The sequence below is a fragment of the Phycodurus eques genome, chromosome 11 (genome assembly GCF_024500275.1).
Source record: "Phycodurus eques isolate BA_2022a chromosome 11, UOR_Pequ_1.1, whole genome shotgun sequence".
NCBI classification, from domain to species: Eukaryota; Metazoa; Chordata; class Actinopteri; order Syngnathiformes; family Syngnathidae; genus Phycodurus; species Phycodurus eques.
This window is the reverse complement of record NC_084535.1, coordinates 335,132-358,729: the sequence shown is the minus strand read 5'-3', so window position 1 is coordinate 358,729 and position 23,598 is coordinate 335,132. Positions and strand designations below refer to the sequence as shown.

The 23,598-nt window shown below is 47.3% G+C and overlaps 2 protein-coding genes across 4 annotated transcripts; both read left to right on the top strand.

Moving 5' to 3' along the window:
• yipf3 (Yip1 domain family, member 3) lies at nt 1-9,466 on the top strand. The gene is made up of 9 exons (XM_061690041.1): nt 1-260; nt 5,945-6,154; nt 6,238-6,344; nt 6,421-6,466; nt 6,543-6,635; nt 6,710-6,841; nt 7,137-7,250; nt 7,342-7,465; nt 8,902-9,466. The coding sequence occupies exons 1-9, from the start codon at nt 189-191 to the stop codon at nt 9,006-9,008; spliced, it is 1,005 nt and encodes a 334-aa protein (XP_061546025.1). The 5' UTR covers nt 1-188; the 3' UTR covers nt 9,009-9,466.
• Nucleotides 9,467-13,522: 4,056 nt separating this feature from the next.
• On the top strand, nt 13,523-23,236 carry dnph1 (2'-deoxynucleoside 5'-phosphate N-hydrolase 1). 3 transcript variants are annotated; one of them, XM_061690312.1, is made up of 4 exons: nt 13,523-13,731; nt 21,982-22,044; nt 22,135-22,222; nt 22,297-23,236. In XM_061690312.1, exons 1-4 carry the CDS (start codon nt 13,596-13,598, stop codon nt 22,388-22,390), a joined length of 381 nt encoding a protein of 126 aa, XP_061546296.1. In that variant the 5' UTR covers nt 13,523-13,595; the 3' UTR covers nt 22,391-23,236. The 3 variants fall into 3 exon arrangements, with proteins under 3 accessions (XP_061546296.1, XP_061546295.1, XP_061546294.1); XM_061690311.1 differs by having other exon boundaries at nt 22,112-22,222; XM_061690310.1 differs by having other exon boundaries at nt 21,982-22,222.
• The last annotated feature ends 362 nt before the right edge of the window (nt 23,237-23,598 follow it).

The following is a 23,598-nucleotide window of genomic DNA, read 5'->3' as shown; positions in this document are numbered from 1 at the left end:
ATGCCAACGGCCACAAAGCAAAAATATTTTTTTTTACTGTTCAGGAGGCCGACTTGTCCCATTTGAGCGCTTTTGTTTTTTGTTTTTGTGTGTGTAAAAGAACGAGGGATCAATTAGGGCTGCAGCCGCCGCCACGAGGAAACAAAATCGTGTATACGAACGAACGAGAACTTCGCAAAATACACAACATGTCTGCGGGCCCCGGGCGCACTAACACGAACACGGAACCGTGGGGAAGCTTCGACGACCACCTCGTACAGGTAAGCTAACGTGCTAACTTCATTAGCCACTGTCGAGCACACTCTTCCTGTCCGCCTGACTACTGGCGCGGTGTCCATGAGCAAGGCCATCTAGAGTTCCAGCTAACCTCAGCTGGCTGCCTGGAGTGAATGTGGCTCAGATTGTAGAGCGGGTTGTCGAGTGAACGAAGGGTTAGCGGTTCGAATCCCGTGGTCTGGTGTTGAACTGAACCCAAAATTGCTTCTGCAGCAGCCGCCCGTTGGTGCGTGAATGGCTCAATAAATGTGCGCTTCTGTTAAGCGTTTTGGGCACCGTGATGGTGTAGAGCAGGAGTGTCAAACTCATGTTTGTCGCGGGCCACATTGTTGCTACGGTCCCTCAGTGTGCCGTTATGACCGTGAGACCTTAGAAATGTTTCATCCACTGATCATAGTATTGTATACAACAAAATGATGTATAACCAGTTTTCAAATCAGAAGCCAAGGATAATTGTTTGTTCAAGTTACTGTTGTACGGGACAGCCGTGGACCAATGGTTACGCTCATCGCCTGCCACCGTGGGGGACCTAGGTTCAAGACCCCGACTGGACCATCCGCCAACATCCCCCGGACTTACGGCTGTGGTGTCCTTGAGCAAGACACTGATACCCCGAAATGCTCCCCGGGCGCTTCAGCTGCTCCAGTGTGTTCCACTAATGTGTATGTGTTCACTGTGATGGGTAAAATGCAGAGAACAAATTTCGTGTGCATGCATGCATGCATGTTCATGACAATAAAAGGTGATTCTTCTTCTTCTGTAAAAAGGGGTTTGGTAACAGCAACAAAAAATGCTTGCAATACCTCAATGTTATTATTTATTGCAAATTACGATGGCAGTTGATGCCACTGATTTGCTTTCGCCGGCCACATCAATTGATGTGGCAGGACGGACGTGGCCCCCAGGCTACCAGTTTCACATGCCTGCTATGTGGTTTGACGATATCCACTTGAAACTCTTTTCTGGGGATGTCCAGAACCAACTTTTTCACTTCTGATCCAATACCAATATTGCAACTGTTAGAGGTTAGGAAAAGAGAACAAAGAAAAGTCACGGCCCGGGTATAAGCTGCCGCCCGTACAAACCTCTATTGACGGTTCTTTCATGCTGGTCGAGGTAGAACTTCAATGATTAGGCCGGATAAAAAGTTTAACAATTTATTTGAAAATACAAAGTCAAACAATAAGGTTGGTGAAAGTTCAGCGCTGGGCTCCCCCCCACGTGGCTCAGACCAGCGTGCGTGTTGAAGAGACCGCAGAAGTTGTTGTCCGTTTGTTTTGTGGCCAAAACTGCTTCCCGTCGTGATGTCATGCAGCCGTCGACTTTGGGGTCCGTTCGGAAATTCAGTCCGATGTTCCCACCGCGCCACGAGACTGCGGCAGTCAGAGACAGAGGGTGCTCCATTTTTTATAACTTTGCTACTGAACGTGTTGGCTATTGCTAGGGATGTGTCAGTACATCTGCCATATTGAATGTGTCAGTTTTACTTATATTGAGTGGCACACACACTACCAACGCTCTGAGTTACCGAACGTTCCGGGTTGCGGTGAGCGCCCCCGGAGTGAACTTCCCAACGCACCCTAGTTGATATGGCGTGCGTTTGTTGTGTCGGTGCGAGTAAGTGGAATCAGAATGCAATTATATTTATAAGGATATCTGGATGTGTATCTGCAATGGGATGTATTAAATAAAAGTGTATGCAGTGTTGTGTCAGCATTCACCCAGAAATTTCTAAAACAACCTTGAGTTTTGGTCAATACTGGTATTGGCCCGATCCAATATCGGATCATACATAATTCACTTATTTTGAAATATGGAATGTGAGAAAAGGCTTGATCAAGTGATATTACTCAAGCAGAGAAAAGTAATCAGCAACAGTAGGTATGAGAAAAACTGACCCATTTATTATTCACCAATGTGTTATATAAAGTAACTGTGCTGTGCACGTCTTGACCTCTGAGGGGCAGTGTGGTGCACACAATGAGATATACACTTGCAGTGAGAAAAGAGATCCGGCGAGTTGGCTGGCATGCTGTAACAACGGAAGAGTGCGTGATTTTCGAAGGCAAAAAACATGGCGGCGCCCCTTGCACAGTCTTGGGGAAAAAAAACAGCTACTACAAGAAAAAAAATATTTTTTCATCAGTCTTTTTCAACGGAGGAGAGCGCCTGGTGGCCAGGCCTGCATCCAAGGGCCCGGGCGGGCATAGCCCGAAAGGGTAACGTGGGTCACCCTTCCCATGGGCTCACCACCTCGGGTACAGTGCGAGCTGGGCGGTGGCCGAAAGCGGGGACCTTGGCGATCCGATCCCCGGCTACAGAAGCTGGCTCTAGGGACGTGCAATGTCACCTCTCTGGCAGGGTAGGAGCCCGAGCTGGTGTGTGAGGTCGAGAAGTTCCGACTAGATGTAGTCGGACTCTCCTCCACACACAGCTTGGGCTCTGGTACCAGTCCTCTCGAGAGGGGTTGGACTCTCTTCCACTCTGGAGTCGCCCACGGTGAGAGGCGCCGAGCAGGTGTGGGTATACTTATTGCCTCCCCGGCTCGGCGCCTGTACGTTGGGGTTCACCCCGGTGGAGGAGAGGATAGCCTCCCTCCGCCTTTGGGTGGGGGGACGGGTCCTGACTGTTGTTCGTGCCTATGCACCAAACAACAGTTCAGAGTACCCACCCTTTTTGGAGTCCTTGGAGGGGGTGCTGGAGAGCGCTCTCGCTGGGGACTCCATTGTTCTGCTGGCTTGTATGACCGGAGTCATAGTTTGGTCAGCGTATCCGGCAGTAGGTCTGACTCGTTTCCGGTGAGGGTTGGACTCCGCACAGGTTGCCCTTTGTCACTGATTCTGTTCATAACTTTTATGGAGAGAATTTCAAGGCGCAGCTGAGGCATAGAGGGGGTCCGGTTTGGTGGCCTCAGTATTGCATCTCTGCTTTTTGCAGACTATGTGGTTCTATTGGCTTCATCAAGCCGTGATCGCCAACTCTCACTGGAGCGGTTGGCAGGAGAGTGTGAAGCGGCTGGGATGAGAATCAGCACCTCCAAATCTGAGACCGTGGTCGTCGGTCGGAAAAGTGTGGCGTGCCCTCTCCGGGTCGGGGATGAGATCCTGCCCAAAGTGGAGGAGTTAAAGTATCTTGGGGTCTTGTTCACAAGTGAGGGAAGAATGGAACGGGAGATCGACAGGCAGATCGGTCTGCAGTGATGCGGACTTTGTATCGGTCAGTTGTGGTCAAGAAGGAGCTAAGCCAAAAGGCAACGGACTATTGTAATATTAGTCATTCGAACTGCTCTAAGTGCTAGAGGACTCTGCATCTCGACAGTGCAGGGACCTATGCGAGGATCCTGTTCGTGGACTTCAGCTCAGCGTTCAAGACCATCATCCCTGAACTCCTTTCATCCAAGCTTCTCCAGCTCAGCGTCTCACCTGCCATCTGCCAGTGGATTTACAGCTTTCTGACGGGCAGGACACAGCAGGTCAGGCTGGGGGAGGCCACCTCTTCCACACGCAGCATCAGCACTGGGGCGCCCCAAGGTTGTGTCCTCTCTCTCTACACGAACGACTGCACCTCAGCGCACCAGACTGTCAAACTCCTGAAGTTTACAGATGACACCACTGTCATCGGCCTCATCGAGGACGGTGACAAGTCTGCATATCGACAGGAAGCGGTGCGGCCGACACAACCTGGAGCTGAAATCGCTCAAGACTGTAGAGATGATTGTGGACTTCAGGAGGCATCCTTCGCCACAGCTTCCCCTTACGTTGTCCAGCTGCCTTGTCAACCGTCGAGACCTTCAAGTTCCTGGGAATTACAGTCTGTCAGGACCAGAAGTGGGCGACCGACATCAACTCCGTCCTCAAAAAGGCCCAGCGGAGGATGTACTTCCTGCGGCTTCTGAGAAAGCACGGCCTGCCAACGGAGCTGCTGAGGCAGTTCTACACAGCGGTCATCGAATTGGTCCTGTGTTCTTCCATCACAGTCTGGTTTGGTGCAGCTACAAAAAAGGACAAACTCCGACTGCAACGGACAATCAAAACTGCTGAAAGGATTTTCAGTACCCCCCTACCCACCCTTGAGGACTTGCACGCTGCCAGAACTAAGACAAGAGTGTGCAAAATCCTCTCGGACCCTCCACATCCCGGTCACCGAACAATGCAAACTAAAACTAGCAGACATTCCAACAGCTTCTTCCCTCTTGCAATCAACTTCTTAAACACCTAACCTACAATTCCATTACAACATGCTGGCAATTTTTTGACTTGAGTTCGTTGTCACATTTCTGTGCGGCCAATTATCCATTACTCGTGCACTCACTGTAGCTGTTTCGCCACGCTGCACTATTTGCATATCTGTTGTTGACCAATACTGGCCACTCATGCCAGAGTAGCATCTGTTCCATTTGCACACTGTTTGAGGAGTATCTGCAACATTTGCACAATCGACATTGTCCCAGATTATCGCACGACTCGTCACTTTAAACCGCATCCACTCCTTGAAGTCTCGGTGCCCTTTGCACAATGGTCATTGCACCGGACTATTGCAATATGAGTCATTCGAACTGCTCCAAGTGCTAGAGGACTCTGCATCTTTTTGCACAATTCTCAAAAAAAAAAAGTACCGGCATTACCAAATAACTAGCAACCCTTTACTGCTCAGTGACTGTTTTTATTTGTATTTTTTTTTTTTTTCAATGTCTTTATGTCTCCAAAGTGTTCTCTGTCAATTGACTGTTGTCGTACTAGAGCGGCTCCAACTACCGGAGACAAATTCCTTGTGTGTTTTTTGGACATACTTGGCAAATAAAGATGATTCTGATTTACCTGTCAATCTATGTTCCTTTCCTCACCTATGGTCACGAGCTGTGGGTCGTGACCGAAAGAACGAGATCCCGGATACAAGCGGCCGAAATGAGTTTCCTCCGCAGGGTGGCCGGGCTCTCCCTTAGAGAGAGGGTGAGAAGCTCAGCCATCAGGGAGGATCTCAGAGTAGAGCCGCTGCTTCTCCACATCGAGAGGAGCCAGATGAGGTGGCTGGGGCATCTGATTAGGATGCTTCCCCGATGAGGTGTTCCGGGTATGTCCCACTGGGAGGAGACCCCGGGGATGACCCAGGACTACGTCTTTCGGCTAGCCTGGGGACGCCTCGGGATCCCCCCGGAAGAGCTGGATGAAGTGGCTGGGAAGAGGGAAGTCTGGGCGTCCCTGCTAAAGCTACTGACCCCGCGACCCGACCTCTGATAAGCGGTAGAAAATGGATTGATGGATGGATGTCTTCTTTTTCTTTTAATGATCTATAGGAAGGCAGCACGGTGGACAACTGGTTAGAGCGTCAGCCTCACAGTTCTGAGGACCCGGGTTCAATCCCCGGCCCCGCCTGTGTGGAGTTTCTCCCACATCCCAAAAACATGCATGAATTGGAGACTCTAAATTGCCCCTAGGTGTGAATGTGAGTGCGAATGGTTGTTTGCTTGTATGTGCCCTGCGATTGGCTGGCAACCAGTTCAGGGTGTACCCCGCCTCCTGCCCGATGATAGCTGGGATAGGCTCCCGCTCGCCTGCGACCCTAGTGAGGAGAAGCGGCTCAGAAAATGGATGGATGGATGGATCTATAAGAATGCTAAAACCATTCACGTTATTCTATATTTATTTTTCTGATTCTTTTTCCACCCCAGGGCGGCGGTGGCGGCTCAGCAGTCATCGACATGGAAAACATGGACGACACGTCTGGCTCCAGCTTCGAGGATGTGGGGGAGATGCATCAGAGGATGAAGGAAGAGGAGGAAGTGGCAGCAGAGGCGGCGGATGCCGATGACGAGCAGGGAGACGACTTCTTGGGCATGAAGGGCTTCAAGGGGCAGCTGGGCAGGCAGGTGGCGGACGAAGTGAGTCCACGTGACGCTTTTATTCTTACCCCGCATTTGGGTGTCTTGCTAAAGTCGGACATCTTGTCGCGTGTTTTCTTCAGGTGTGGCAGGCGGGAAAGCGGCAGGCTTCACGAGCCTTCAATCTGTACGCCAACATCGACATCCTGAGGCCCTACTTTGATGTGGAACCTGTTCAGGTGCGCAGCAGGTAGGAGCCGCCACCACTTCCTGTCTGCTGACGGCCACTTTCTGTCAGCTCCTGGTTGATTGTTGTGCGCGCGCAGGTTAATGGAGTCAGTCATTCCCGTCCGCATGATCAACTTCCCCCAGGTACGCGTGCTTCCGGTCTCAAGAGCCTTGCTTGTATCACTCTGCTCTCACTGTGTGTGTGGGGATGTCTGTGTAGAAGATTGCTGGCGAGCTATATGGACCACTCATGCTTGTCTTCACACTGGTTGCCATCTTGTTGCACGGCATGAAGACATCGGGGACCGTCATTGTGAGAACGCTCGCACACACACACACACACCAAGCAGCGGTAGCATGGTGACGTTGTATGTGTGCGTGTTTCAGAGAGAGGGCACACTGATGGGAACGGCCATCGGAACGTGTTTCGGGTACTGGCTGGGAGTTTCATCTTTGATCTACTTCCTGGCATATCTCGTCAATGCGCAGATCACCATGTTGCAAATTCTCTCCCTGCTGGTGATCCACCTCACACGTGCACCTTGACTTCTGGGTGCCCCAACTTACGAGCCTGTGTTACGATTGACATTTTTTTTTAAATATGTATTTATTTATTTTATTATTATTATTATTATTTTTTTTTATATATATATAAACGTAACATTTGAGGTAGGAGTGAGCTTCAGATACGCCACCGCTTGAGTGGAGGGGAAAAATGTGTTTGCATTACATGTGCAACAATGAATCGATTAATCGACCATGAATATTATTAGATTTTTCCTGTGACCTGACTTCCTGTTTGCTTATGCGTCAGGGTTACGGGTTGTTCGGCCACTGCGTAGTTCTACTGGTCAGCTACAACGTGCACTTCCACCTGCTCTTCTACACCCTCTGGCTGCTGCTCGGAGGACTGTCTACCCTACGGATGGTGAGTCTCCGTCGGCGTCCTATATCCACGCAGTGGCGGCCGTTCTAGCGAGCGAGCGCCTCTCATGCCGGCATCTTGTTTGATCTTTCAGGTGTCAGCTCTGATGTCTCGCACGGTGGGTCCGACTCCTCGCCTGCTGCTGTGCGGTACTGTGTCATTCCTGCACATGCTCTTCCTGCTCTACCTTCACTTTGCCTACCACAAGATGCTGGAAGGTAGGCTTGCAAAATTTAAACTTGCTAAAAATATTGAAGGTTGGCTCTTCAAAGGGAACTTGAGTGTATTTGAGCATAATACTGACTGAAACAAGCAGGATCTGAATCATCTTTATTGGTTAAGTATGTTACAACAAGGAATTTGGAAAGAAGCCACTACAAAAAAATATAAATATAGGACATTAGCGCAAAAGTACAGACTGTCATGAAGCATCAAAGTGTTCACTAGTAGTGCGTTAATGTCTACCAGGCAGTCTACATGTGTTTTGTGGACTCGGAGAAGGCGTTCGACCGTGTCCCTCTGGGAGTCCTGTGGGATGTGCTTTGGCAGTATAGGGTACAGAACCCCCTGATACGTGCTGTTCGATCCCTGTACGACCAGTGTCGGAGTTTGGTCCGCATTCCTGCCCTTTGTCACCGATTCTGTTCATAATTTTTATAGACAGAATTTCTAGGCAGAGCCGAGGCGTAGAGGGGGTCCGGTTTTGGTGGCCTCAGTATTGCATTTCTGCTTCTCACCGGAGCGGCTCGCGGCTGGGATGAGAATCAGCACCTCCAAATCTGAGACAGTGGTCCTCAGTCGGAAAAGGGTGGCGTGCCCTCTCCAGGTTGGGGATGAGATTCTGCCCCAAGTGGAGGAGTTCAAGTATCCTGGGGTCTTGTTTACGAGTGAGGGAAAAAGGGAACGTGAGATCGACAGGCGGATCGGTGCAGCGTCTGCAGTTATGTGTACTTTGTATCGGTTCGTTACGGTGAAGAAAGAGATAAGGCGAAGCTCTCCATTTACCGGTCGATCTACGTTCCTACCCTAACCTATGGTCACAAGCTGTGGGTCGTGACCGAAAGAACAAGATCCCGGTTACAAGCGGCCGAAGTGAGTTTCCTCTGCAGGGTGTCCGGGCTCTCCCTGAGAAAGAGTGTGAGAAGCTCTGGGAGGGGCTCATAGTAGAGCCACTGCTCCTCTGCATTGAGTGGAGCCAGATGAGGTGGCTCGGGCATCTGATTAGGGTGCCTCCTGGACGCCTCCCCGGTGAGGTGTTCTGGGCATGTCCCACCGGGAGGAGACCCCGGGTATGACCCAGGACACGCTGGAGAGACTAAGTCTCTCGGGTGGCCTGAGAACACCTCTGGATCCCCTCGGCTGGATGAAGTGGCTGGGGAGAGGGAAGTCTGGACCTCCCTGCTAAAGCTACTGCCCCGGATAAGCGGAAGAAAATGGATGGATGGATGAATGAAACTTGATCAAGATTTCAAATAAAAATGCCATGAAATTTCTGTAAATTCCCAGTTCATCCCCCTGGAAAGTTTCCAAAATTCTCTAGTTAATTTTCCCATGGAAATTTACTCGCCATAAACCCACCACCTTTCCTAACCCCCCGCCTTCATCCTCTCGCTCGCACCCTGGCCTTTGACTTCTCCCGTTTTTCTGCTTTCAGGGCTTCTGGACTCCCTAGAAGGATCTAACATGGCGGCCATGCAGCGGGTGGCCAGAGACGTGGATGACCGTGTGAGGCTGAATGCCACAGTCGCCCTCGCCCTTTGACCCCCGCGTGCACATCTTCGTGTTCAAATGATTCCCTTTTCAAAGCTTTTGCCTTTGTTGTCATGATTACCATTGTGTTCATACAGTGTAAATATGCTATTTATCAGTCCTAAGTTTATGGAAAATGCTTTATTTGGCCTCACAGACAGACAATGTGCGTGTGTGAATGCCAAAGGGGTGTTTTGCAATTATTAAATATGTGATAAATCCATCATTTACAGAGATTAATAGATAGGTAAATAGAATTCAAATGGATTTTCCTGTCCCCCGAAAACCTGCCAGTGTTATCATCATTCATGGCTATTAGAGGAGCCTGTTCATCCTTATTGAATGGAAATGAGCAAATATCGGCGGGAATAATCGTCGTGCTAATACTGCATTTGAAGCACACAAGCGCCGTGGAAATCCGGTTTGTGATTAGGAGAAAGCCAAATAAAAAGTTTTTTGCTTTATTTTAATCAGAATCATCTTTATTTGCCAAGTATGTCCAAAAAAACACACAAGGAATTTGTCTCCGGTAATTGGAGCCGCTCTAGTACGACAACAGTCAGTCAATTGACAGAGAACACTTTTGAGACGTAAAGACATTGACCAAAAAAAAAAAAAAAACAGTCACTGAGCTGTAAAGGTTTGCTAGTTATCTGGTAATGCATTATTATTAACATTATTATTATTATTAGTTTTCTCTCTCTCTCTCTCTCTCTCTCCTTGACAATTGTGCAAAAGTAATGAAGGAAAGTGGCTGTGTTGGAGTCCTTCACTGTAAAAATCCTTGCGTAGTGGTCAGAGAGTCGGAATGAGTGAATGACTGCGTTCAGAATCATTCACTACTTCCATATCAACTGCTAGATGGTGCCTTGAGATAAGTTAGTATCAGTTGGTGGTGCTAATGCACCATTAAGCTGGTTTGCCAGCCACCAGTAAACACCACAGAAGAACAACAACAAAGAAGGACAGTACATTAGGTACAGTCTAGTTTTGGGCTCGCATTTTCCATATTCTGCTCACGTGGAGCGCAAAAGTTGTTTTATATGTAACAATACTTTCGAGTGCAATTTTTCCTGGGGTGAAAAACGCATTTAATAAAAACTTGGGGTGTGTTTTGGGGCGTTGGAATAGATCAATTAGACTTCATTCAGTTCAATGGGAAAAGATGATTTGAGAGAGTATTTTCTGATTCTGGTCACGAACAAATTCAACTCTTATCTCAAGGCAACACTTGTATGGTTGACTCATAAGCCAAATGAAAACTAGTTTGGAACATGGGTCGGCCGTCGTCAAAATTACGTAACAGCAACGACATCATTGACTACGCCGGCTACGATGGGCGGCATTGCTGTTGCGAAATTTCGACCCTCGCTTATAATGAGTCATCAGCGGACAGTCTGAGCCAGGACTCGAACCAGCTACCCTTCAATTATTCAATTACTGGACAACCCGGCCTACCTACTGAGCCACAACCGCCCACATAGATAGAAGGGAAGATATTAACGCCTTCCTGAGTAGTCGTCGCCACAATCGGAATTGTCATTCAAGATGTGTGTAAGGACAAGTCGAAATGACTGATACGGTAGCTGTCATTCAGTCGTGCAAGTCAAAAGTCGTCATCAGGGCTCTGCTAGTGAATTGCACATATATGCACTGGAATTGCAGACATCTCTAACTCCTGTCTGAGATATCTACAGTTTGATTCTGACTAGTCATAATTGCAGTTACAAATATACCCAACTTTGTTTCGATTTAAGATATCTGAAAATGGGCGGAGATATCTTAAATTGAGGTGAATTAAAGATATCTGCAACTGGAATTATGACATGTAAGAATAAAATTTTAGATATCTCCAAGTGGAGTTAAATATTTCTACAATTCTGTAAATTACATCGTGGATATCTGCAACTGATAGTATGTATATGTGTTGGATTTATCTTACCCAACATTATAATGAATAGACACAAAAGGAATGAAGACGCTGGTCTCTTTCTCATGAGGAGGGCGCATGGGAGATTGTTCAGGTTACAGCCTCTCAACACGCTCTAAACAATCTCTCCCGTCGCTCCTGCATTTATTTGAAAATAGGGAGGTTTCTAAGTTTCCAAGACACAACACACTAAGGGGAGGGTTTCAAGGTGAAAACATGGCACCAACACCTGCCACGTCCCGGCCACGTCCTTCTCTCTGATGATTCCTGCTGAGTCGTCTTCTTGAAGGCGAGACATCTTTCTTTCTAAAAATTGTCCATAATACTCATGCAAGCTAAGCAAATAAATGATAACGTCTACGATATATCTCACAATATGTCATGACTAACCCCATACGCTTCAATCGCAAGCGTGATGTCAATCCAATAAATTGACAAAAGTATTCGCTCACCAGCCTTGACTCAGAAACGAATTTAAGTGACATCCCATTCTTAATCCCTAGGGTTCAATATGACCTCGGTGCACCCGCTGCAGTTATAGAAGCTTAAACGATTCTTGCAAGGTTTTCCACAAGGTTTAGGAGTGAGTCTACGACCATTTTTGACCATTCTTTCAGAAGCTCATTTGTGAGGTTACACAGTGATGTAGACGAGAAGGCCTGGCTCTCAGTCTCCAGTAATTCATCCAAAAGTGTTCCATAGTATTGAGGTCAGGATTGTGCAGGCCAGTCAAGTTCATCCACATCAAACTCTCTCATCCGTGTCTTTATGAACCTTGCTTTTTGCACTGGTGTACAGTCATGTTGGAACAGGAAGGGGCCATCGCCAAACTGTTCCCACAAAGTTGGAAATGTCCAAAATATTTGCCCCTGAGTTCCAGTGAAAGGAACTGAATGCTTCAGCATACCAAGAGATTTTGGACAGTCAAACAATTTGGGGATTACCCCTTCCTGTTCCAACATCACCGTGCACCGGTGCACAAAGTAATGTCCATAGACACAGCTAAGAGAATTTGGTATTGATGAACTTGACTGGCCTGCACAGAGTCCTGCCCTCAACCTGAGAGAACACCTTTGGGTTCATTTTGAAGAAACAGTGAGTCAGGCCTTCTGGTCCAACATCAGTGTGTGACCTCACAAATATGCTCCTGGAAGAATGGGCAAAAATAAGCATAAACTCACCCCTAAACCTTGTTGAAAGCCCTCCCACAAGAGTTGAAGCTGTTATAGCTGCAAAAGGACCAATATCACATGGGCCATATGGATTTAGAATGGGATATCACTTCAAACCTTACATGAGTCAAGGCAGGTGAGCAACTACTTTTGGCAATTGTGGATAGGGGGAAGGACTTGCGGATATGTGAAATGTTCTTTTTGACGAGGAAAAGTGAATCCGCTATATGCGGAACGTTACGTGGCCAACACGGAATCGCTGACTTCCTGTGTTTGCTTTGCTAACAAACAGCTAGGAATAATGACATGATTGTTTGAAGCCGATGTCTTCGGACAGAGTTAAATACATCACATACAAACGGTCGCCTTCCAAATTCTAACGAACGAGGCGGAAGTGCTTTTACCTGATTTGCCGAATGCGGAAGTAGTTTGCGCGTATACATGCTTTCACATACATTGGGTACGGAAATTATTCAGACCCACTTAAATTTTTCAATTTGTTATGTTGCAGCCATTTGCTAAAATCATTTAAGTTAATATTTTCCCTCAATGTACACACAGCACCCCAAATTGACAGAAAAAAACTGAATTGTTGAAACTTTTGCAGATTCATTAAAAAAGAAAAACTGAAATATCACACCCATAAGTATTCAGACCCTTTGCTGTGACACTCATATATTTAAAGGTCAGAGGACAAAGATGTTCAAAATGTTCTTGATAACACTAGAACCCCTTTAGAAACCACATCTGCCATTTCGAAGTGATTATATAGCAGATATACATCAGTTAAATCAATAAATGTGATTCGGAATGCTTCGGCTTCCGGTCTTCGGCTCTATCCGGCACTGAGACGTCACACGAGCCAAACATCCTGTTCATTTGGTGTTGTACGCTACTGTTCCATGCTGTCGTTCCCGTCCTTGTATATTTGTCGTCGTATTATTTAGCTATGTCACAATGGTTTATTGTGTGGCGTTTGGTGGTACAAATGGTTCAGTGGTAAGAGGTTTTTTTGGCTGTCCAAGTGAAAAAGGAATACGTGACTAGTGGATAAGCAAAGTCAATCGACAGGGCAAGAAGCGTGGTCGGCTATGGGTGCGTAGCAAGCATTCCAAACTCTGTGCTGATCACTTCGAACTGGTGTGTTTTGAGAAACACTTAGCTGAAAGCATTGGATACAGAGGTGGAGTTAGGCAGAGGCTGAAACCAGTTGCGGTGCCAACTATTTTTCCTACGGCCATCGGGACCTACAATATAAGAGTGAAAAATGTATTGGGGTCTGAATACTTTCCGTACCCACTGTATGTGCAACACAGACAGGCAAACTGGGCTTGCCTGCCATCTCGGTTCTATAGGTGTCTATGGGGCACGATCCAGTGGGAACTGTGATTTGATATGGAATACGTCACTCCGGATGTGACGACACCACTCCTAACGCCGGGCTGGTGAGCGGGCAAAGCGTGTTGCGTGTCTGTCTCAATTTGTGCAAGTTTTAAGATGAAGATTTATTTCTGCGGAAGCATCCGCGGCGGCAGGGACGACGCGTGCGTTTACGAGCACGTGGTCAAGACCCTCGGAAAGTTCGGGAAGGTTCTAACGGAGCACGTGGGCGACAGCGAGCTCACCGATACAGGTGAGCGGTCACGCCGTACTTGACTGTCGTCTCCTACACTGAGCACTGAAATTCGGAAGTGTTGTGGAGCAGCCGTATGTATACGTAGACGCCCCATGCAACGGTCGCCATATTAGATGTGGCAGATTCAATACAAGTCAATGAGTGAGGCAAGTTAATGCCTCTCATTCATTATTTATGTAATAGACCTTGATCTGTTTAGAGCATGTAGAGATGTTACTTTCGGCCGGACGTCTTAAGGAGGCAACAGTAAATTAAAAAAATAATTTTCGACAATTTTATGTGATACACAAACAACTAGCAGGTGGCAACGCTACATTCATAACTCTGCGGTACAGGCACAGAAAACATCAGTATGGCAATTGGCAGCCGTTGCCACTGCAAACACAGTAACTCAAGCTATTTCAGAATTCCCACTTAGTTTCCAGGTAGGACACGCCCCGCTGCAAAATGATTGGTTCCTGCTTCGCGCACAGGGCAGGCTACGCATATAGAACGAGATGACCATCCCAAACGTGTATCACATTTGTCCGAAATAAAAAAACAATGTTTGTTATGGCTAGGGTTGGCTCTTAAAGTGGTTTAGGATGGTTGAATGTTAGGATTAGGGTGGGTTTGGGTTAGTGGGAATCATGCTAACGCCGCCAAACTTAAGTCACATATTTTCTTGGATGGAAAGAGTAGGGCGTGTTCTATTGAGATACAGTAGCCAATCAGTGCAGCGGCGCGTGTCCTGGAGCCAGTAATATTGGAGCAGGGGGTGAGTGAGAAAATGAATGGCAATCCTAATAACGCGCCAGGAGCGCGCCATCCCACCACGTGATCAGGACCCTGCTGAGAAGTGCTCTCCAGTATCGGCGGCAGAGCGCGTCCAATGGGTGGGCATTTGGTCAGCGTGGGGGGGGGGGGGGGTTACATTTTAACGCTCAAAAAAGGGTGCGTGCACAGACATTGAAGCCTCATAATGTACGTATGCCACAGCGACGCGCAAGGTGCACACATATTGGAGCCTTAAAATACATTGCCACGGAACACACACACGTACTCAAAGCCTTATAAAATATGTTTGACACGGCAGGCGCACGCACAGTCACACAACATTAAAACAGGTATGTGCCACTCACACACCTACGCGCATGCATGCACACGCACACACATGCGACATTAACTGGGGAACCCACGGGGTCAAATTTGGCCTTGTGACAAGATGGCTGACCACATTCTGTTTTGTTCAGCTGGAAACCTACCCAAAACAAAATCGTCTTCTCAGCAAACCAGTGGTTGGTAAAATTGTGTATTTTTTGATAATCTATTTAGTATTTGCTTGCAGAATGCCTAGAAGTACGTTTTATATTATTTTTCGATAAATTAGCGACTCTGAGCTAATTCAAAAAACGATGGGCCAAAAATGACCCACTGCGTGTATAGGTAAAAAATGTCAAGTCAAAAATAACTCTTCGGTTCGTCGAGTGACTTTGTAGATGTAGAATGGTGACAATACTGTATTTGTCTCAAGCCTTAAAATAAATTCATTTTTGTATAATATATTTTATTAAGTTACCTCGGTAGTACAGTCCAAATCGGCCTGTCAAGGAGGACACTCGCCATCGATGTGCTGTGTGCAAGGCCCTCAAAACTGAAATTGACTGAAAAATGTGCAGTTCCTCTCTGCATTAAAAAAAAAAAAAAAAAAAGTTTCAAAGACTACCACAATGCCTACTGTGAGTTCCTCTCTCGAGCAGAACAGATTTTTGGAAAAGCAAAGCTCCATGGTGTTTATTTTTTTCAGTCGTGATTTTGGCCTTGTGTTCTTGTTTCTATTGGCCAAAGAGTGTTTGTACATTTGAAATCCAGTCCTAACATGGAACAAATGAAGCAAAAAAAAAAAAAAAAAAAATGTTAAATGTAGCTGTGTGGTTGACTGATTATTTTTCTAAATTTGAAATACTTTGCATTGACAGTGTTTGTTATTGTGATTCTTTGAGAGGATACGGCTAAAGACCAATGGCTCAAATTTGGCCCTAATCCTAAAGTAGGGAATAAAGGGTTAAAATTGAAAAAGTGGATATTTTGGTGTTCCGTGAATTTATAGCAGTCATTTAATGCATGGTTCATAATTTTCCAAAGAAAAGGGTTCTTGGGTTCTCCAGGGTTAAGCTGAACCAACATGGGCCTTTTATATGATTGAATATTGTGCGCTTGTAGTCTGAAAACGCATTTCTCAAAGTGGAGAATGAATTTCTCATGGGCTACTGGTGCGGAGGCGCCAAAGGCTGGGCTAGTTTGAAAGCTGTCGTTCACTGATGAGACGCGCGATACTTGCACAGGAAGTGACCGTGCTATATGCAAATGATCGACAGTTTTTCCTATTTTCCTTTTGTTTTCTCTTTTAATCTTTAGCAATGTTGGTGGCTGAAATAAATCAATTTAGACATTGAATAAATTCTATATACAGATTTGCACAAAAAGGCGACACTGCAGGGACCTTTGGCAGGGCACAACTCATTTGGGGGGCGTGGCCCGCACATGCCCACCTGACGCCGACACTGGTGCCTGCAAGAGAGTGACGGCCCAACCCAAGTATCTAAGCTGTATTTAAAATAAAATAAAAAAACATGCGACACGACATGCATACAATTTCTCTTAACAGGTTAGAACAGTGTACTTAACTCTCCCTAAGTTCGAGAACCTCCCCGTGGTCACAGCTCTCTGTGGCGCTGGTCCGGCCACAGGAATGATTGTTGGGGCAAACCGCCAGTCCAGCGCAGGGAGGCACCTCCACAGACCACAGGAGGTCCTCCAGACTGGGCTGAAGAGCAGAACGCAGCACTCCTAATTTTTCCCACCCTCGCTCTAACTTGCCCTGCTGTAGCAGGAAGTATATTGATGGATCCAGCAACACAAATGCGTCGACGCATGTAGCGAGCCCATAGAACGAAACCCCATGCGTATCGTTTTCAGAAAGTCACGTGACCGATGCTGCCGCTGTATCGCTCGTACCTGTCACAGCAAACGCTGTGCCAAACTGTGTTTATAAGGAAGTGCACCTGCCAAAAAAGAATCACGCATCTTTTGAAGTACAGTTAAGTACTTTCAAGCCATTGTGATTCAGAGCCCAAAAGAAAAAGAACCTTTTCCACCGTGTGGGACCATTTGATCTCATACCCCCCCCAATAGTATCGGCAAATAAGGTATTTGTTTTCATTTCCTTGTTTCATCCTGTTCCTCTCAGTTTCCGCTTGAGCCGTCAGAATTAATATCCATTTCAAAGTACGGTAACTGTAATTTAAATCTTCTTTTCCTTTGGGCTTGTCCAGTTAGGGGTTGCCGCAGCGTGTCATCCTTTTCCATGTCAGCCTATCTCCTGCATCCTCCTCTCGAACACCAACTGCCCTCATGTCTTCCCTCACGACATCCATCAACCTTCTCTTTGGTCTTCCTTTCGCTCTCTTGCCTGGCAGCTCCATCCTCATCATCCTTTTACCAATATACTCACTATTTCTCCTCTGGATGTGTCCAAACCATCCAAGTCTGCTCCCTCTAACTTTGTCTCCAAAACATCGAACCTCGGCTGTCCCTATGATGACCTCATTTCTAATTTTATCCAACCTGGTCACCCCGAGAGCGAAACTCAACATCTTCATTTCCGCCACCTCCAGCTCTGCTTCCTGTCGTCTCTTCAGTGCCTTCAGTGTCTCTAATCCGTCCATCATGGCCGGCCTCACCACTGTTTTATAAACTTTGCCCTTCATCCTAGCAGACTCTTCTGTCACATAACACACCTGACACCTTCCTCCACCCGTTCCAACCTGCTTGGATCCGTTTCTTCACTTCCTGACCACACTCACCATTGCTCTGGACTGTTGACCCCAAGTATTTCAAGTCCTCCACCCTTGTTCTCTCTTCTCCCTGGATTCTCACACTTCCCCCACCACCCCTCTCATTCATGCACATATATATCGGCTAATCTTAATTTCCTCTCCTTTCCAGTGCATGCCTCCATCTTTCTATCTTTTCCTCCACCTGCTCCCTGCTTTCACTGCAGATCACAATGTCATCTGCAAACATCACGGTCCAGGGGGATTCCAGTCTAACCTCATCTGTCAGCCTATCCATCACCACTGCAAACATGAAGGGGCTCGGGGCTGATCCCTGATGCAGTCCCATCTCCACCTTAAATTCGTCTGTCACACCTACAGCACACCTCACCGCTCTTCTGCTGCCCTCGTACATGTCCTGTATTATTCTAACATACTTCTCTGCCACTCCAGACTTCCGCATGCATTACCACAGTTCCTCTTTGGGTACTCTGTCATAGGCTTTCTCTAGATCCACAAAGACATAATGTAGCTCCTTCTGACCTTCTCTGTACTTTTCCATCAACATCCTCAAGGCAAATAATGCGTCTGTGGTCCTCTTTCTCGGCATGAAACCATACTGTTGCTTGCAAATGCTCACTTCTGTCCTGAATCTAGCCTCCACTACTCTTTCCCATAACTTCATTGTGTGGCTCATCAACTTTATTCCTCTATAGTTCTCACAGCTCTGCACATCACCCTTGTTCTTAAAAATGGGCACCAGCACACCTTTCCTCCATTCCTCAGGCATCTTCTCACATGCTAGAATTCTATTGAACAAGCTGGTCAAAAACTCCACAGCCACCTCTCCTAGATGCTTCCATACCTCCACAGGAATGTCATCAGGACCAACTGCCTTTCCATTTTTCATTCTCTTTAATGCCTTTCTAACTTCCCCCTTACTAATAATTGCCACTTCCTGGTCCACCACACTTGCCTCTTCTACTCTCCCCTCATTTTCCTCATTCATCAACTCCTCAAAGTATTCTTTCCATCGATCTAGCACACTACTTACGGCCATACTACCCTGAGAAAGCCTGATCTCGGAAGCTAAGCAGGGGCGGGTCTGGTTAGTAGTTTGATGGGAGACCGCCTGGGAATGGTACATAGCCGTGGCCCAATGGTTAAGATCATCGCCTGCCACAGTGGAGGAAACCAAGGTTCAAAACCCAGACCGGACCATCCGCCAACATCCCCGTACTCATGGCTGTGGTGTCCTTGAGCAAGACACTGATACCTGCACTGCTCCCCAGGTGCTTCAGCTGCCCCCTTCTCCAGTGTGTTCCACTAACAAGTGTGTGTGTTCACTGTGATGGGTAAAATGCAGAGAACAAATTTTATGTGCATGCATGCATGTTCATGACAATAAAAGGTGATTCTTCTTCTTCTACTGGCACCAGTCAACATATTTCCATATCTATCCTTAATCACCCTAACCTGCTGCACATCCTTCCCATCTCTATCCCTCTGTCTGGCCAACCTCTATAGATCTTTTTTCTCCTTCTTTAGTGTCCAACCTGGCATACATGTCATCATATGCCTCTTGTTTGGCCTTTGCCACCACTACTTTTGCCCTATGTCACATCTCAATGTATTCCTTTCTCCTCTGCTCGGTCCTCTCAGTGTCCCACTTCTTCTTGGCTAACCCCTTGTATGATTTCCTGTACTGTGAGGTTCCAACACCAAGTCTCGTTCTCTTCTTTCCTGCCAGAAGATACACCAAGTACTGTCCTGCCTATCTCTCTGATCACCCTGGCTGTAGTGGACCAGTCTTCTGGAAGCTCCTCCTGTCCTCCGACAGCCTGTCTCACCTCTTCCCGAAAAGCCGCACAACACTCCTTCCTGTCTCAGCTTCCACCACATGGTTCTCTGCTCTGTCTTTGTCTTCCTAATCTTCCTCCCCACCACCAGAATCATCTTACACACCACCATCCTATGCTGCCACACTCTCCGCTACCACTACCTTATAGTCGGTAACCTCCTTCAGATTACATCGTCTGCACAAGATGTAATCCACCTCCGTGCTTCTATCTCCGCTCTTGTAGGTCACCCTATGTTCCTGCCTCTTCTGGAAAAAAGTGTTCACCACAAACACCTATCTCTGGGGGGTGGTGGGTCGTGGGTGGGTGGGGGTTTGGCTGTTAGGCAGTAGTGCCTGGCAGCCCTGTGAGGCCCCCCTTGGCTCACTGATCAGATTTTAATGCAGCACACCACTGGAGGGGGGGGGGGGTCACTGATACACGGGGTAGGGCCAATGACTGCTAGTCGGGGACCTGGCAGTCATAGTAAAAGGGGGGGAGGTGGGTCTCACTTACTTGTATGGTGGTGTTCCCAAGGCCGGGCCCCCCGGGCTGGATGACTGCTTGGTGTTGGGGCTGACCGCTCATGGCCCGGGGCTGCTCCTTGGGTTCCCCCGCCCTCTCATCGTTCCCTCGTTGGCTGCCCCTATCCGCCCTCCTTTACAACAAACAAGGGACACTCTCCTGCCCTCGGGCTGGGCGGGGACTGGCCGCATCGCGGGCCCTGGGGGCGTCTGGCTCTCCTGGGGTTGGAGGGGGGGCATTGGGTCCCTGCGGCCCCCACTGGGTGGCCGGCTGTCGGGGCGCCTCGGTGGAGCCGGCGGACCGCCCCGGGTCCCTCGGTGTGGGACGTGTCCTGTCCGCCGGGCTGCTCTTGGGTGGACCCCTGGGCCAGATCCCGCCCCTCGATTGATTGGGTGGGGTCCTCGGCCGCCGCAGTGCAGCCACAGCAATTACAGGACACTTCTGTCAGTCTTTGAGCATGTAAAATGGTATCAATTCACTTGCATGTATCCGCAGGCACACACCCCTTACTGCACGGTGGCGACTGGTTAGAGCGTCAGCCTCACAGTTCTGAGGTGCAGGGTTCAATCCCCGTCCCCGCCTGTGTGGAGTTTGCATGTTCTCCCCGTGCCTGCGTGGGTTTTCTCCGGGCACTCCGGTTTCCTCCCACATCCCAAAAACATGCATAAATTGGCGACTCTAAATTGCCCGTAGGTGTGACTGTGAGTGCGAATGGTTGTTTGTTTGTATGTGCTCTGCGATTGGCTGGCAACCAGTTCAGGGTGTACCCCGCCTCCTGCCCGATGACAGCTGGGATAGGCTCCAGCACGCCCGCGACCCTAGTGAGGAGAAGCGGCTCAGAAAATGGATGGATGCCTCCCCACTCAAGTTGTACAGCGGGGTTCACGACCCTGGTCCTGCATGCTTCTTCTCCTGTCCTTGTCCTGTTCTATTTTGTCCTGTCCTTCCCTCACAGGGTATAGCACTACAGCCCCATGCAACACTCAGATTTAACGTTTCATAATGATTGATAATGATTTACTTCACTCATTCTGTTTACAATTAGTGCTTTGTCTTTTGTCCCTTCTAGAAACTTTGTTCTGTTCAACTGATCAAGTCTGATTGTCAATAAACCTCAATTATAATACCACAGCGGAAGCTTAAAAACTCCACTGTGACACAGTAAAACTGTTTCGGCATAAAAGGGATACAGATTTTCCATTCTGCTTGACCTAACAGCTGTGTTCACTCCAGCCGTTTCCATCCTTTTTGCAAAGTCTACCACCATCTGTCCCTCCAAGTTCCTTTCCTGGATGCCGTACTTACCCATCACTTCTTCATCACCACTTCCTGACGCAACCCTCTGCATTAATCCGGGCTTGGGACCGGACTACAGTTTGCACTGGCTTGTGCCTCCCATAGGGCTGCATTAAAGTAACTATAAATGATTCTTTTTAGTTTTGGAAGGTTAAATGTCGCATTTGTTCAACTTAACCGTCCTAAGTAAATCAAAGCACCTCTTTGCACAAAGCGATTACACTAATAAACACAGGTGTACAGACATTTTACAAATTTGCTTTATTAATTATATACACACACACACACACACACAGTGGGGCAAAAAAGTGTTTACTGTAATTTCTCATGTATTAATGTTCATTTTCCCCCCCAAAAAATTGTCAAAAGTCAATAGTGCGCATTATACATGGGTATAGAAAACAAAAATCAGCTAAGCAACTGACAACAATCAGCGTAGTTCGGGGCAGATTGGTTCAATAGGGTTTGTTTGGAGGTCGGTTTCATCGTGGGAATTTACAGCATTCTGCACATATGGGACTTCATAGCAGTAGCCACAAAGTCAGAAAATTCAAAATGATGTTCTAGTGGCCAAATACAGTCAAGAGTGATGGATTGTTAAATCTAAATCCCATCAGATGTGGCTTTGACTGTAAAACACTTGCTACATGACAAATAAGGCACCTTTTCATATCGCTCCGCTTTGCTACTTCAATACGGTGTCTATGTATGTCCATATCTACGTACGTATCCGTTTATCTGTTTACATATTTGATGTGTGTGTGTGTTTACAGGGGAGGAGTCGCAGGATGTAGCCATTCACGATCGCGACATGGAGTGGCTCAGACAAGCAGACGGTGAGCCCCTCTTAATTTGTCCATATGCAATAATCAATCAAATTGACGTCAACGGGTCACGTGACAGTCGTCGTTGCCGAGGTGACGCAGCCGTCACTGGGCGTGGGCTACGAACTCGGCCATGCCTACCTGATGAGGAAGAGGATGTTGTGTCTCTTTCGACCATCAGCTGGACGCAGTGAGTGCTTCTCTTTTCTCGTTATTTGAAAATTTGAAGAAAATAAAAAAGACATCGCTCCCTTCTTGTCGCAGCGTTGTCGGCCATGATCCGAGGAGCGGCGGATGGGGAGCGGATGTTGGTGATGGACTACAACGGCGAGGACGATGTGGACAACATCCTGGATAACTTCTTCAAAATAAAGCCTCACTGAATTCTAATTCATGCTCTCTCATTAAACGCACAAACTGGGGCACTTCCTCCAAACAAAACCGCATTTGGATATTTGTTTGATGGTCTTAAAAATTAAAGTGGGGAAACTATGAACAAATATCAGAATTAGAGAAGGGGGCCAATACTTTTTCATGGCAATGTACTCATGCATACTGGAATGAATGTATATATTTGTGGGCACTCTCGGGTGGAAATGTGTACACTGTACAGTGATGCAGGGTGTAGAAAATTGTGCACTGAATGCACAGTGTGTGTTTTTTACCAGTTTTGTTTTCTGGACCCAGGAAGGTCTACCCCAGTAAGATTAGCTCTTCTATGTTGCAAAAGGGCGGCACGGTGGACGACTGGTTATCACATCAGCCTCACAGTTCTGGGGAGCGGGGTTCAATCCCCGGCCCCGCCTGTGTGGAGTTTGCATGTTCTCCCCGTGCCTGCGTGGGTTTTCTCCGGGCCCTCCGGTTTCCTCCCACATCCCAAAAACATGCATGGCAGGTTAATTGACAATTCTAAATTGCCCGTAGGTGTGAATGTGAGTGAGAATGGTTGCTTGTTTGTATGTACCCTGCGATTGGCTGGCAACCAGTTCAGGGTGTACCTGCCTCTTGCCCTATGATAGCTGGGATGGGCTCCAGCACGCCCGCGACTCGTGTGAGGAGAAGCGGCTCAGAAAATGGATGGATGTTGCAAAAGCTAATGGGGATCCAATAAAACAATTCCTAGTTGGAGGTCTTCTAACGGCTCTTTTGTGCGAGGGATGCTTCCCATCAGGCAAATTTTTCTTGGGAACAGAAAACTCAAAACTGGTGCATGTTTTTTTTTTTTACAGGGCAAGGCTGCTGTAACCAAGACTTCCAATCTCGTCACATTAATTGACTTGACTCTGGGTTGGGTGACTCCTGACTCCGATTAGCTGTTGGCATTCACATACAGGTGCATCTGAACAAATTTGAACACTATAGGAGAGTTCATTGTATTTCAGGATCGCAATTCCAAAAGTGAAACCGTTTCTCATGTAACATTCTAATTTCCTGGGAATGGTAAAATGTGGTTTCTCGTTAGCTGTAAGCTAAAATCATCCAAATAACAAATAAAATCATAATTTAGTTTTTAAAAATTTAACTACAGAAATACAATACGTTTTCTCCTTCTAATTTATTGAGATG